At 48.6% G+C, this 15,506-nt stretch overlaps 1 protein-coding gene across 1 annotated transcript in view; it reads right to left on the bottom strand.

Annotated features, from left to right (window-relative positions):
• Positions 1 to 5,946: 5,946 nt before the first annotated feature.
• The window catches only part of LOC148592355 (coiled-coil domain-containing protein 81-like), a 129,989-nt gene continuing 120,429 nt past the window's right edge, over positions 5,947 to 15,506 (bottom strand). Inside the window, exons 5-7 of the mRNA XM_088535187.1 lie at positions 7,777 to 7,862; positions 6,826 to 6,923; positions 5,947 to 5,963 (exon numbers count right to left, since the gene is read on the bottom strand). Of these exons, the coding sequence (XP_088391313.1) occupies positions 5,947 to 5,963; positions 6,826 to 6,923; positions 7,777 to 7,862 (201 nt within the window). The remainder of the gene's footprint in view (positions 5,964 to 6,825; positions 6,924 to 7,776; positions 7,863 to 15,506) is intronic.

Consider the following 15,506-nt stretch of genomic DNA (forward strand, 5'->3'; position numbering starts at 1 on the left):
TTCTTCTTTCATGACTGTGTGCACCTGTGCCAGGTTGAGATATTTGGTGTGAACTGCTCAGAGGGAGGTAACAGGTGGAAAAGACTGACAGAGATAATGAGGCTTCAAAACAGGTGGGTTTTGGGGTGGGGGTATTGGCTGCACCTGATGAACATCTCAGTAAGACCATGATTTACAAACACCTTCCAAGGCTGTCTACTCCTCCAGCTTAAACACAATGCTGGGTGAGGGATGAAGCCACTCTCAATTTCTATGTGAGATCTATCTTTCACCAGTTTGTGATGTTTCCAACAGGAGACCCATTGTGGCACCACACTGCAGACCCAGGGAATGTGTCCCAGGACTGAAAGCAGAATTTCACCCTCCAAGCATGCTGCAAAAATGAAAATGCTCTCCATACTCACAGACCTATATGTATCTCCCACACAGACAACTCTCTTTTCCAACCATCTCTTTGACTTGCAGATAATTTCACAGGGGCAGACATGTTCAGACAACAGAGATTTAGTTTCTTCAGATTTCTTTCCATACCAGAGGCTGATTCACACAGACTCCTTCAATCTCAAGTCAAGTTTTCTTTCTCCCGCAGATATAGAGGGCGGCCAAGTCCCTGTGAGGACAAGGTCTTGCGAATGTGTGTCTTCTTCCTGTTGCCTGAAGAAGGCAGGCCTTTGCAAGAAGACATCACATGTGTGAGGATGACACCCAGCACATGTTTCTTTGCTTGCTCATCCTGACCCAGAAGCTCTGGCCCTCAGGATGCAAGTCACTCTGTGCAGTTATCAGTGGATTGACAGCCCTGGGGAGGGAATGTTTGCAGGGACATTGAACTTTGCAGGAGATACACAATAACTTTGTAAAGATGCAGTCTTGATTATAACAGAAATTTTTAGAAAATGTCAATAAAAATAGAAAAAGAAAGAAACTGAGAACATGATCTAATACAAAGAATGTATTTTGATACACTTTTCACCTTTTACAAAACTTTGTGTTCCTTTCCCACTCTTAATTTTGTTTTATTTTACTATACTGGCTTTGAGGATGAGAAAACTATTGTGATTTGTGTGATTTTTTTTTCTTGTTCTGAAAAGGAAAGTTATTATCAGAGCTGGTATAAGATGCAGTCACAAGATCATGGATGTCTGGTGTCATTGTAGGGGCCCAGGACTCCTTTGCCCAACCTCCACCTGCACCTAGAGGGCTCTAGTCTCCCACATGCCTTCTGCAAGAATTGGCAGCCCCAAGTAGGTGCATTAGATGTAACAGAGCCTCTTCAAGTGTCACAGGATGCTTGTGGTTAGACACTTGAGCTCTGCCTGAAAAGCTGAGGAGTGGTTTTCAACACTGGAAAAATGTTGAGCAAACACCCTTTTGTCAGATAAAAGGGTTGAGTAATCCTAATGTCATTGGTGTCCCATGCTGAAATTGTGGAAGTTTTCAGCCAGCCAATGAATTTCAGGAGAGAAGCATATTGATCCACCCTTCAACTTGTGTTACCACTGCTATATCTTTTAAACTGTGGATGTAATCTCTACATTCCTCAGTTGAGGAATGTATTTTATTTCTTTATCAACTATACAATTTCTTTTTATATTTATAGTTAAGAAGAAAACTTCCTGCGTCTGCAACTAGTTGTCTAAGGAAAGCAGGTGGGAATTGGTGTAGAGGAGCTGCAACATTCAGGTACAGACTTGAATGGAAAAAGTTATATTTTAACAGAAGAGATGCAAGTCCCCAGTGGCTGATTAGGGAAATGGAATGTTGGGACGCGAAGAGAAAGTTTGTCCACTAATCCTCATAATGAACATACTGCTTTTCCTACATGTCCAGATTTCATTACAAGACCCTGTGGGTCAACATGAATTGGAGATATCATTTATTCTGTGAGAAAAATAAAGAGAGCTTAAAAAGCAGGTATCCTTCTTTTCAGGTGCTCACTGGTATGTTCCTCTGGTCTATACACTGCTGAAAACTCTCCAAGTAGCCATCAAGAATTGAAGAACTGAAGAAAAATAGGAGAGTCATGGGTCCTTAGAGCTTTGTTGCACTTTAATGAGCCCTTGGGTGTATTTAGTGCTGAGTCCATGAACCTCGCATCCTGAGAGGAGATTGATCAAAGCCCTCAAGAAGCTGAAGTCAGAAGAAAACCCAAAAGCTTCTTGGAGCATTAATGAGTCCCATGGAGGGTTGTTACCAAAGAAGGCTCCCCAGGCACTGATAAAGCAGGATGTTAGAGGTGCTGATTGTGGATAAAGGCAATGTATAGGTGGCTCTGATGGCAAGTCAACCTCCACATGCTTTATCCAGTAGACTGAGCAAGCACTGACACCCAGCCCATGGGCAGGGTGATCCCTTCCTCCATATGTTGCTCAGGGCTCTTTCTGGAGGCAGTATGAGGGTAGGGACATGCAAGGACAAGTGCAGGACAGCAATATGGCACCTCCTGGGTTCCCTGAATGTGAGGAGGCTATGAGGCCACAGGGATTTAAGGAAGCAGCATCTTCTTTAAGACCTCAGTGACAGAGACAGCAGCCATAGCCAAGAGGACAAAGAAAGTTCTGTTGGGTCCTTGCAGCTTTGGCAGTGCCCATAGCAATCTCCACCACAAGCTGTCCTGTGGTGTCCCATGCCTATGCCTGTTTCCCCGATAACAGCAGACAACCAAACTGCTTTGTCACCTTACTCTCACCCGTGGACCTCCCTACATCTACTCATGTCTCTCTGTCCTCACTTGTTTCTCCTTGAAACACAAAGCCAGGGCATGATCACAGAGATCCCTCAAAGAGACCTGGACCACCACAGACACAACATGGCAAGTGCTGTCTCCTCTGTGTCACTAGTACAGATTATAAAAGGGTCAGGTTCCTGAAGTCATCGCTCTTGCTCCATTTCTCTCTGGGCTCCCCAAGAGGGTTATCCATTCATCACTGCCCTCTGAGCCTTACCATCCAAGTAGCTTTCTATGCATGAGGTTGCATAACCCTCTAGATGGTAAATCCCTAAGTTGCATGCAAAACTATGGTAGGAGACGATGTCAAACCCTTTGCTAAATTATGGATAAAAAATGTTTGCTCCTCTCCATCTGCAAATGCAGCTATTTAATCAGAGAAGGCAATAAAGTTGGTGAGGCACAACGTGCCCTGGGAAAACCATGTGGACTCTTCCTCTACATGTGCCCAGAAATGTGATGTGAAAGGATTCACTTCATGGTACATTCCTGTGGAAGAATTGTTCAAAAGCAGGAACTGAAAGGAAAACTAGGGCCTAATCGAAGTTTTGGCATTACAGAGGCCTGCTTGGGGTGATACACAGTTGCCACTTCCAGGATGGCTGGTGCACACGGGCTCTGCTCCTCCACGGTTCCCTAGACAACACGATCTGCCCTCCTCACCACTGCAAAGGGGAGTAAGGGAGGATGGAGCGGAGTGAAGACACCGCGGCCAAACTCTGTTGCACACCCTGTGCTGGGCTCCTGATAAGACACACAGTGGCTGTCTAATGGGAGATATACGATAACATGTCCGGTGCTGAGCCAGCAAAGGTGGCAAATCACTCCTTTCAGATGAACTTTGCTGGAACTTTGGTCATTATAATGTGAAAACCACACCTCCATCTCAAAAGTTACCCGCCTCCGAGGTACGACCACCCCTCACTGATCATGCGCTCTAGATTTTCGGTTGACTGTACCTTTAAATGAAAGCGAGAAACTTTTTCATCAATCAATAACAATATTAAGTATGAGTCTAGTCACTCAAGCTCCACCTGAATGTAAAGAAAAGTATAAAAGGTGAACTAAGTATGAAAAGTCTGGGGGGGAAGAAACCATCCTAACTCCTGGGTCAGTTGACAGGCTGATCCCCCCTTCCCTCCCCTCACGCTGGGACGCTGCCTAAGGAGACTAAGGAGTGAGAGGGAGGAATCCATCATAAATTCTGGATCAGTCGATGCGCTGATCCCCCTTTCCTCCCCTTGCGTCAGGACACTGCCTGAGGAGACTTGAGACTGAGAGCCCTCTCCCATCTTCTGGGGTGAGTGATGATTGCACATTTGTACATCAGAGCTAGCTAAAACCCCACACTCTAGTAGAGAATTTCCTGTACTGACATCCAAAACCTGTTTTGTAAATGTTGCATTTGAATAAATCATACTGTTTGTGAACTCGGCTACTTGTTTAGGGGGAGGCAATCGGACCTACAGCTGGCAGACTGTTCGTGAATCCGATACTGCCAGAGTCGAGCTTATAGGTGATGACGCTATTTGGGAACTCGATTCACTCCTAGGAAGGCGATCGGACCTACGGTCCACAGACTGTTTGTGAATCCGATACTGATTTGATATCTCCTTTCCCCCCCACCACCACTACCACTACGGCTTTCAAACTGCAACATTTTCACAATCCCCTCTCAGTCTTCTCTTCTCCAGGCTAAAGAGGTGCAGATTACTTAGTCTTTCCTCATATGATAGAGGCCAAAGTCCCTTAATCATGTTCACTGTTCTACGCTGGATCCCCTCTAGAAGCTCCACATTCCTTTTGTACCAGGGTCTCCAGAACTGTACACAGTACTCCAAGTTTGGCCTCGACAGAGCTGAGAAGAGGGGCAGGATGAGCTCCCTCAACCTGCTGGCAACACTCCTGAATGCAGGCCAGGATCCCATTGGCCTTCTTGGCTAAGAGGGCGCATCATTGCTGCCTCACGCTTACCTTGTTGTCCACCAGGACTCCCAAATCCCTCTCCACAAAACGGATTTTTAGCAGCTCAACCACTAACAGATATTTCTAGAAAACATGTCTCAGGAAATAGTGGTGTTTATTCCAAGGAGTTTCTCAAAAGGGTGCTTCTCTCTCATTTCTGTCAATTTCCTTCCTTGTCTCTTCAGCAAAAGGCAAAGGAAAGGGAAATTGTCCCAGGGCTTCAGAATGGAGGAAAGGCATGAGTCCCTTTCCCTCTTCCTCTGAGGTGATATTGCCAGGCCTGTGGGGACACAGAAAAGAAATAAGAAACATTAGGACTGTCATGTGTTCTTTTTCAGTGCATGAAGATCACTTCTCACCCCCTCTTCTGTCCCTTCACTTGAACCTTCTTCAGAACCCTCTAATGCCCCTAAGGTAATCCTAACAGGCCAGCACATGTGCACATTGTCCTTTGGATGTGACTGATGAGCTGAGCTAAAGCAAAACTGTGCATGCCCTATCCCTGAAAGACCTAGCAGGTACCTTCCCACGAGAACCAAAGAGGGCTTTTTCATGTCTTTCCTGGCAACGCAGTAGTTACATATGTATTGCAATTTGTATAACATATGTATTGCATATAGTATGACCTTCACCCTTTATAGCAAAGCCAGGACAATGTCAGCCAATGGCCAAATGAAACCTCAGGAAGGCATCTTTCACACTCACTGCCCATAGAAGTGAGTTTGCTTTCCCACAAATCCACAGGGCATATGGATTTTCTCAGTCAGTAGCACATACCTCTTCCACCCACTTCTCCACTCGATTGTTAACTGTCTCAACTGGGGGCATGGCTGCAGGATGGCCCTTCCTCCTGTCCTTTCTTGGCTTCTGGGAGGATGTGCCGGGGATGGCTGGAAATATGCTGAAATAGACATTATGGAGAGGTGCTGTGAGCACAGAGGGTCTTGCCTCTCCGTCCTGTCCTCACAGGAATCTGCAGCTGAAGCAGTTCTCTTGGCTGTTGCCATGAATGATGTGGGCTCAACTGACTGTGTTCACATGAACAGACATCACCCCCCACTGAAATGCCCAGAACTGCAAGATGTGCCCACAGGAATGCTCTGTATGCCCAGGTACAGGCTCTCTCTTGATGCAGCAAGGAGAAGAGCAGGTTTCATTACAGATGGAGCCTCTAAGGGATACAGATCCCCCGGCCTGGCAAACATATTGAACACTGTCTGACAGTCCCAGCTGCTTCATGGGATCTAAAACTCTTAGAGCTGCCTGGAACCTGTTGCACAAAGGAAAAATCTCACCCACACAAGCACACGGCTACAGGGTCACCCTCATGCGTTCCTCCAAGTGTCTCACCTGCCATAAGTTCCTTTTCTCTCAGGTTTCATCCCCTGTTCTCTTGGCATATTCATAAGAGTAATTATGGGTGGTGGATCACTTGATCTGAAGAGGAGACGATTAGCAGGAACATTTCCTGTAGGCAGAAGACAAGAAAACCCTTCAGGACAGCATTGCAGGGGGCTCTTGAAAAGGAAGGCTATGCAGTTCTTCTCAGCCTGAGGTCAAATTGTGAGGCGTCAGGCTGATTCCTCTGAAGCCTTTACTCCTGGCTGGACTTTGGCCATTCTGGACACTGCCTTCTCTCTGTCTTTTCATTTGTACTTTACAGCATCATTTCTTCGGCTAGTGCTTTTCTCACTCTCTGTCCTATTGTGAAAAAGGAGACCTGCTGGGATGTATGGGTGGCCTAACAGAGTCTCTGTGAGGGAGGTCATTTAAGGCAAGGGAACAGATCCTTGGAAGTGCCTACTGATGTCACATGCCTAGAGTTCCTCTGTTGACACAATCAAAAGAAATGAGTTGTTTTGTGGGTGCTTATGAGGCATGTTTAGGAGACCAGGACGTGGAAATTGAGGAAAGTTGAACTTGGAGATATTAATACAGGTGGGAGTGTTGTGCTGCACTGAGCTCTTGTTCCCTCAGGACTCACTTAATATTTGCCCTATTGGGGGAGCAGCGTCACATCTAGCGTCTCATGCTACCTGAGCCATCACAGTGTCACTTGGGTTCCGATGGCCTACCCAGGAGCACAGAAGGAGAAGGCACAAGCCTCCACCAAGAAGCAGCAGCTCCATTACCATTTTGGACAGTGCTGGCCTCTCCTCTCCTCTCCTCCTCCTGCCTGGCCTTGACAGGTGCGCCAGGTGGATTTCGATCTCTGCTCTCCAGCTTGTACCTGGAAAGCAGAAAAGGCATCACTCTAAATGTGAGGGGGCACCGCACTTCCTTTGCACCTGGTGTGAATAATGGGGACGCAGGAGCATTTGGGAGGTGCTTTTCTCAAAGCGCAATAGGCAGAAGAGGCCAGATGCTGGAGGAGTCTCTCAGCAAGGTGAGAGGCATCATGAAGACCTCCAACGCCTGGAGGGGCATGACCTTTCTCCTCTGACTCTTCCCTGTGCTTCCTGTGAAACTGCCAAACCAATTTCAACCCAAATCCCCTGTGTGCTTTTGGGATCATCACTCATCTCCTGTTCCTGCTCCTGTTCAGGCAGAACACTTTAGTCCTCTTTCCTACTCCTTTCCAGCATCCTTTGTAATTGCTGTCTCACCCTCCGGATCACTTGCCAGCCTTCCCAAGCTCATCTCCGTGCATGTGTAAAAAAGAACCTGTATCTCCCAGACACGTAATGGAACAAAACACTTAGCACCACGGAAGCCAGGAGAAAGCTTTTTACGTGACTAGGTACAGGCTTTACTTTGGCCTACATACCTCTTTGCCCCTCCACCAGAAAAAAAAAAAAAAAAAAGGAAAAAAAAAAGAAAAAGAAAAAGGTGACTTAAGTGAATATTTGAAAACACCATCATAAAATATTTCATTCATGCAGATGTCACAGAAGAACAGAAGACATGAAAATGCCCTAAGATTGCAACTGCCAGGAACCTTTACTTTGATGCACATTTGAAAGGGTTGCTCATGAATGGCTTTCTCAGCAGTCTTCACAAGGCTTGCAAACACAAGGTTACAAAACATGCCATGAGCAGCTGCTTGCTTGGCCAGCAAGGGGCTAAGAAGGAAACATACTCACTCGGGAAAGACAATGACATGACCAGAGCAGGTCTGCGAAAGAGCAGTTTCAGAGCCCGACAGCACCGAATTCCTCATCTGCGGCATCTGCAAACGAGACAAACATCAGGGACATGGTAACAAGAAAATTATCTAAGTGTTCACAGTGGAAACAAACTCTTCTACTTCTTAGAGAAGAAACTGCTTTTGAAACTTTAAATTGTTCTATTCCCATCAGCAGCCCCTCACTTATGCACCATAAGAAGTGGAGAGAAAAAAAGGAGAAGGGGGAGGAACATACTCAGGACTTTGGCAAGGCTCAGCATTCAGAGAGTCAGTTTGCTTAGGTCTTTCCAAATGCAGCAATCAAGGGAGGCAAGCACATGAGAAGGCATTTCACTAAGTGGACCACTGTGTTTTTCCTGCTGTCTAGACCTGATGCCTCCTCAGCTGATGAAGAAGGGGTCAGATGTGGGGTTAACCCCACAGTCTCTCCCAACATCCTCTCCCTCTTGGCCTTGCTCGTTCTGTGCCTCTGCTTCCTGCCCAGAGAGTGGGGTAAACACCCATCACTGATTTAGACACTGAACTAGGAATGCTACAGAGCAAGAGGACCATGAGAATCCAATTTTGTGAGCAACTGCCATTTGGTAGCCACCTGGGAGAGGCACACTCAGGCCCTCCAACTTCAAAGAGAAAGGAATGCAACACAAAGTTGACAGAGAGGTCTGACATCTCCACTGCTCAGGCAAGTGTATCCGATGAGGAGATGAGGCTGAGCTTCCAGGGGGACCCAGAGCAATAGTTTTCAACAGTTTAAGGGGAAACAGCTGAGCTTGCTGCCTTACCACACCAGACATGTTCTAGGGAAACCTGGTTTCTGAGGCCATCCTCACAAAAAGGGGCACTAAAGCAAGGCTTTTTGCAAGGAGCAAAGTCTGGTGGGACAAAAAAAAAAACAAGGCCTCCTCTTGTTTTGGCCTTTTTTCCTGAGAATGTGGAGATTGGCTCCTGGGTTGTATGAATCTTGGGTGGACCCAGGACACTCCTGCACAAGGTCAACTTCATTGCCAAGTCCTCTGAACGCCCAAGACAAACTGTCCTGGTAGCTGGCATTCCTCTCAGCCAGGACTGTCCATGTCCTTCCACAGTTTATGGCAAGCCAGTAGACTTGCATTCCCTGGGGAATTCAAAAAGATGACAGGGAGCACTGGAGATCTGGAGAACTTACCGCAAGAAGGGCCGCTAGCATCTGGTCGGTCCTGTTAAGTCTTTCCAGGAACTCTTTGTAAAATCGCATTTTCATATCTGCCCCTTCAATTATAAGCATGCCAATGTTCTTCAATACAAACACAACATTCTTCCCACTCTTGATGCAGCAGCGGAAGAGGCGCAGGGTCTCCTCTATGCCAGCCTCCACCCTTTCACGGGGAAGAAGGATGTATGCGGCTATGTGAGCAAATTTCAGGGGCTCACAAAGCTTATGACCTAGAAAGCAGACCAAGAGGAACAAAGTCACTAGCAGGGCACACTAAAACACAGCATCAACAGCTTTGTGGTGTTCAAGCAAGCAGCTGCTTGAGAACTTCTTGCACTTTCTGGGAAAAATCATGCGGGAAGATGCTCAAAGCACTCTGCAAGCTGATGTGCCAAGTGGGCAGCAATGCCTTCTTCCCTACAGAGTTGGAAAGAAATGGCCACAATCATCTCCTACGAATGTGAGGCTCGAATGTGAGGACAAGGAGAGGAGGAAGGGGGCTAGCTGCCTTAATGGGTGCCAGGTCACAGGACTTAGGCCAAGCTCAGTCCTTTCCACATTGAGAACGATTTCATGGGGCTATGTCACATGGATGAAAGAAAGAAGGAAAAGGAAAATACACACTAGTGTCCCCTTCTCTATTTGAGGGCTCTGTAAACCTGACTGTGACCTACTACAAGGTGCAAGGGGAAGGGAAAAAGCAGCACGAATGCTGCTATTTGCCTTTACAGAATGCCAGCTAAAATGAGGTCAGGGAGAGAGGGAGTAGAATGGTAATCGCCATGCTGAGGTCCTGAGAGCTACAAATGGAAGCTGTTTGGAGAACGTGGTGATGGAAGTCTGGAGCTCTAACAGTCACTGCCGAATGGAATTTATGCCCTGCTCAAAGATGTCCCAAAAAAAGGGAAGCCCAAGTTTCAGCATGTCCTCTTACCAGGAGCATAGGCCTTATCATAGGTGAGGCCGTGAACCTCCGCAATACTCTTTGAAAGATGGAACACGGGTCTGTGAACAGTCACAAAGCCGTATTTCCTAACAGCAACTTGCTCAGTCACCACACCAAAGGTGCCAAGCCGAATAACTCTGACTCCCTGCAAACAGGAAGGAAGAAAAGCATTACTCGAGTGCTAGGCGAAGAGGCTTCTAACTGGTCAGCTGCATGAGGATGGAGCTTGGTGTCCTGCTCAATCCTGCTGTGCAAAGGGGATGAATGGAGGACTGGGGAAAGCTTTGGAGAATCCTTGGAGAATGTCTTTAGAAGAGCACCTGAGGTGTTTTCATTCCACCTCTTCTCCATGCTCTCAAAAATTGCAAGGAAACGTAGAGAACTCATCCCTCAAATACCTCCAGTGCAGAAGAAGGGCTTCTGGGGGAGATGCAGGATGGCAGACCCACATTGTTCAGCATCAGTTGATCTCGAATGTAGTCGGAGACTCCTTCCCAGATAGCAAGGGTCTCTGGAAAAAGAAGTGGAAGATACATCAGGCCCTGTGTGGCCCCACTCACAAACGTGCAGCACATGGTTAACCAAGGAGGTGACGCCTGCAGTTGTACTCAATGAGCAAACTGAACCCAACCCTGAGAGGGTCTCAGCAGCTGAGATTGAGATGGCATTAATGGGGAGGCCTGGCAGCTCAGGTAGGCCTTCTCCTTCTCACAGGTAGACCCCTGTGGCAGGGACTCCTGAGTAGGGTGTCCCGAGACAGTGGGGACAGCGTCCGGGTTGGGAGCAAGGAGTCCTGGCAGCCACACTGCCAAGTGAGGCAGAGGGGACCATGAGCCTGTGCTCTGGCAGCAGTCCCAGCCCCATTCAAGCTCCTCCAGCCCCAGGCTTTCCACAGCCATGTTCACAGTTCATGATCTCTGTGAGAGATCCCGAGATAGAGCTCCCAGAGGCCTTACCCTGTGCTGGCAGCACTGGCAATCGCAGGCCATGAGACCTGCCAAGGCCAGTGTCCCAGAGCTCCATCCTAGTTTCTTTGCTCATTTGCTCTGGATGAAGAGCAAACAGGAGGTGATGAGGAAACAGCTCCTCTCCTGCTCCTCCTGTACACGTCACCTCAGCCCTGTGCTACTCTGGCCGCCCCTTGCTGGTTCCCGCTCAGGGTCGTGGGCTCCTCGCAGCAGAGCAGAGCTGAGAGCAGTCCCAGCGCGTGGGCTCTCCCAGGCTCGTCGCGACGTGTGAGGAAAGGTCGCAGCGCGCGCTCTGACTGCTGTGCCTGTGACATGGGATGGCCCCTGTGAGCACAGCCTATGTCACAGAGGGGTCTGACCCTCCTCACCACGGGCCAAGCCAGGGCTGGCCCTGCAGTGGGCAGGGACTGCATGGGGCGCTCAGGGGCTACCCTTGCGCTACACATACTGTGAAACAGGGATGAATCCTCCCCCCACCGTGGGTCTTGGCTTATTTGGGCACTGCAAGTGCACACACATGGCCATGGCTGCACGCGCAAAACATGGCTGTCAGGGAGGACAACAAACATCACGCCACACTCACCCCACAGCCACACAGTGCAGGTGGCTGCTGCCACCACAGGAGCGAGCGCTAACCACTGAGCCCACCAAATCATCCAGATGCTCCTTGGCAGCCACCACAATGCTCTTCTCGCTGCTCCCACTAACAGCTCCTTCCCTTGACAGTTCCTCAGCCACAAAACCTGCAGGAACCTCTGTTCCTCCATGGCCAGCCTGCAGACGCCTTTTGGACCTCATCACTGCAGCATCCTGGTGTCTGGGGTGGAGGGGAACTGAGCAGGGCAAGAGAGAGCAGGCAAGAGAGCTCAACATCTCCTAGCAGGAATGGCTCTGAGCAAAGAGTGAGCAATTACTGTCCCGGCTGGTTTGGGCCTCTATACTCTGTGCAGGACATAAAAATACCTTTTCTAATGGTGTGGATCTGAATATGAAAAAAAAAACAGTACATCAAAATTGCAAACAAAAAGATGTTTAGTGAACCCTTTTCAAAATCTACCATTTTATAGCCCTCCTTGATTGTGTTTAGTTCTTTTCTTGGTGGTGGTGTATCTTTTGAATTACTGGTCTTTGGAGGAGACTTTGTGTGTGGTCTGTTTTAAGGAAAGTGAATTAGAGTGGAATGTCATCAGAGGGTCATGGACATCTGGTGCCACTGCAGGTGCCCTTGTTCCCCCCTGCTGAGCCCCTGTCTGCAGCCCTGAGGGGCTCCCGTCTCCCGCTGGTCCCTGCAGGATGGGCAAGAGCTGCAATAGCTCTTTCATGACAGAAACTCTGCAAGTTAGTATAACGTGCAACGAGGGAGTCCTTCAGCCTCTGCTGCTGCCCTTTTTCCTCTCCAGTCATGGAGGGAGTGCACCTGAGAAGCTCCTATTGCAAATATGGAGCTCAATTGCTTGGAAATGAACATCTGTGGGTTTGCCTCAGCTCCTCATAGATCCTTACAAACCCTTGGCTTTGCCCATCATCCTAGTGCAAAGCTGCCTTGTATTTCCCCTCAACCTGCAGACAACCTATCTGCACTCTCTGGTTCAGCCGCTGCCTCTCGGGCTCCCTTGCCCCACTCCTCTCATAGACTGCCCTGCATGTTTGCTAAATCACTGCCAGGATCCCTCCCGGACTGCCTCCATTTGCCTGTGCTCCCAGACATTCCCAAGATGTACCCAAAAGCAGGACTTCTCTCATTGACATTAGGTCTTGGAGTTTATGCCATAGTTTACACCCCTTGGCAGGACCTATCTCTGCACACCCAGGTGTGAAGGGGACTATCAGTGGCACCAGCCCAACCCGGGATGATACTTCCATTCACAGGAGCCCTGGTTCAGGAGACAGGTCCTTCCCTGAGCAATTCACAGGTCCTTTCCTTCAGCCTGATTCAGAGCCACAGGGCTATCATAGTTTTTTTTCTCCACTAGTTCCTGCTGAGCATGAGCAAAAGCCAGGGTGCCAGGCAGAAGGCCCCTTTCCCAGGCATCCTACCAAGGGTTCACCATCCATGACTGGGCTTGAATCACTAACCTTTCAGTTCACAGGCAAACTGAGTCTCCCACGGTGGCACAGAGTCCTGCCTGGGGCTCTCCTGCACAGCTCTGGCATCATGAGAGACACCTGTGCTGCAGCAATGGGAACATCCCTGAGCCCAGCCATGCCCCAGCCCCAAGGAAGGGGATGCTGCCCTCGGTCCACTGCTGGCTGCTGGTGGGCAGTACGGTGCGGGGGGAATGCCTGGTGCCCAGGGAGGGGCTGTGCTCAGCTCCGTGACCAGGATCAGCTCTTCCTGCTCTCCATGGTCCCTCTACCACACAGCCTGGGGGCAATTAGAACTGTGGGGACATCACCCAGAGGAGGGCACTTCCTCACGCCACTCACTCCTGCTGCTGGCATCGGGGACAGCTGTGACGCATACACAAGTCCTGCATGCAGGGACAGACATGGCTCAGGGAAGGGCTTTGCTCCTCTCCATCCACACTCCCCCTGGGAGGGCAAGAGCATGGGAGCAGCACGTACAGTGAGAGTCTCCTCCTGCCCCAACAACTGCAGAGATCTCAAAGGGACAGTGCTCTGTGGTTTGGCCCTGGTCCCGATCCAGTCTCACAGGGCATCAGGAGACTACTCTTTTCTGCACTATTGGGAGGAAGTGATCAAGTAGTAAAGAAGTCTTTCAGACAGAATGACAACCCCATATTTTTTATTGGAAATGCATAAACAAATCCTTCTTTTGATTCTTGTTCCAGAACAACATAGTTTTCTTGCAAGTCATGAGTGAAAATTAATCCATGAAAATTACTAAATGGCAACACCAGGAAAAGGGGGATCAGACTTCCCATCCCAGGCTTCCTTCTCAGGGCAGGGGTGGACTTTGCAGCTTAGGGAACAGCTTCCTCACACATCTCAACCCCTTTATCTGCCTGCAGTATGGGAGTCCCGTCTCGGTGGATGGCGTTTGCCACTGGTGCACATGGCTGACTCCTGCTTCTTCCTCAAGAGCCCCAGGCCATCTTTTAGAAAACTCTTCCCTCACCAGTCAGCCCCAAATCTACCTTTTGCAGGGGGCCTTTGGGTTTCTTCCACCCCAGGTGAAGGACTCTGGAGCCCTTTCCTTGGCTGAATTCCAGAAGGCTCCTGGTTAGCATGAGTAAAATGTGTAGTAACCCTGAATAAAATGAATAACAACAACCCAGTCCTTCAGCATTTGGATAACAGAGACCAGAGCTCTTGGATCACTGATCGATGGGCATTCGGTTTAATACTCTTTCTACTGCCTCTCTGCAGAGGGACAAGTACTACTGTGCAACCAGTCACAAGGAGATAAAATTATCTGAGGTTTCCTGGGAAAGAGCAAATTCCTTGTGGGATATTGAAGCAGCTATGTGGGACTGTGTAGAATTTGTTGAGGACATTTTATAGGTATTGTGGGACTGAACAAAGCTTATGCTGGGATGTTCCAGTGATGGGTCAAAGGCAGGAGGGAGATCCAAGTGTTCCTGCTCAAAGACAGGGAGAAATTGCTCAAGAGTTTCATCAAGTCCCGTCTATGAAGGATGAAAACCACACAGCCTCTCTGGACTGCCTCTTGAGAGCTTTCTTGTTTCAGTTTATGTCCATTGCCATTCCTCCTCCCACCATACACCACTGTGAAGAGCTTTACTCTGTCTTCTCAAAAATGTCCCTATTGGTATTGAAAGGCTGCTCTGAGATTCACCAGAATCTTCCTTTCTCCACACTGAATGAGTCCCATTTCCTCTACCTCTCTTCCCGGGCTCAAAATTCCTGAACACTTTGGTGAATATTCAATAAACTCCCTCCTGTTTATCCACGTCTTCCCTGGACTGAGGGTGCCAAAACTGGAGGTAGAATGGCATATGTAGTCTAATGAGTGCAGACAGAGTGGGATGATCACTTGGCCATCCTTGTTGCCAGGACACACCTGTGCCAGGGCACATGGCACTGTTGCCAGGGCACATGTTCACTTCAGGTCCATCTGGATCTTCCATGGAGCCTTCCCCACAGAGCTGCTCCCAGCCAGGTATCCATAGCCTGGATCACAGCAGGGGGCTGTTCCTTCCAAGGGCAGGAGTTTGCATTTGTCCCTGTTTGAACTCATATGGATTCTGTTGGCCCATTTCTCCAGTCTGTCAAGGTCCCTTTGGATAGCATCTATACCCTCGAACTTACCTACAATACCCTCTCCTCAAGGACATTTGCCAACATGCTGGCAGCACTCTGTCACCTCTGATACGATAAAATTAAGAGGACCATCCAGACCAAAACTAATAAAACCATTCAGACCGTGACATCCTAACACGGATACAAAACGATTGTTGGACGCCATGTCAAATCCCTTCTTCAAGTAAACAGAAAATGACTTACAGTGCTTGATCTCCTCCACAAATCTAGTCTTTGCACCATGTAAGACACACAGGTGCAGCAGGCAGGAAGGCGGTTAGGTCAGCCAGATAGGTAGGCCATAACCTTGGTCACTCCACGCTGCCTGTTCTTCCTTTATTTGCCCAGAAATATCT

Source organism: Tinamus guttatus, unplaced genomic scaffold (genome assembly GCF_059628265.1).
Source record: "Tinamus guttatus ecotype Peru unplaced genomic scaffold, ASM5962826v1 Tinamus_guttatus_pri_ptg000618c, whole genome shotgun sequence".
NCBI lineage: Eukaryota > Metazoa > Chordata > Aves > Tinamiformes > Tinamidae > Tinamus > Tinamus guttatus.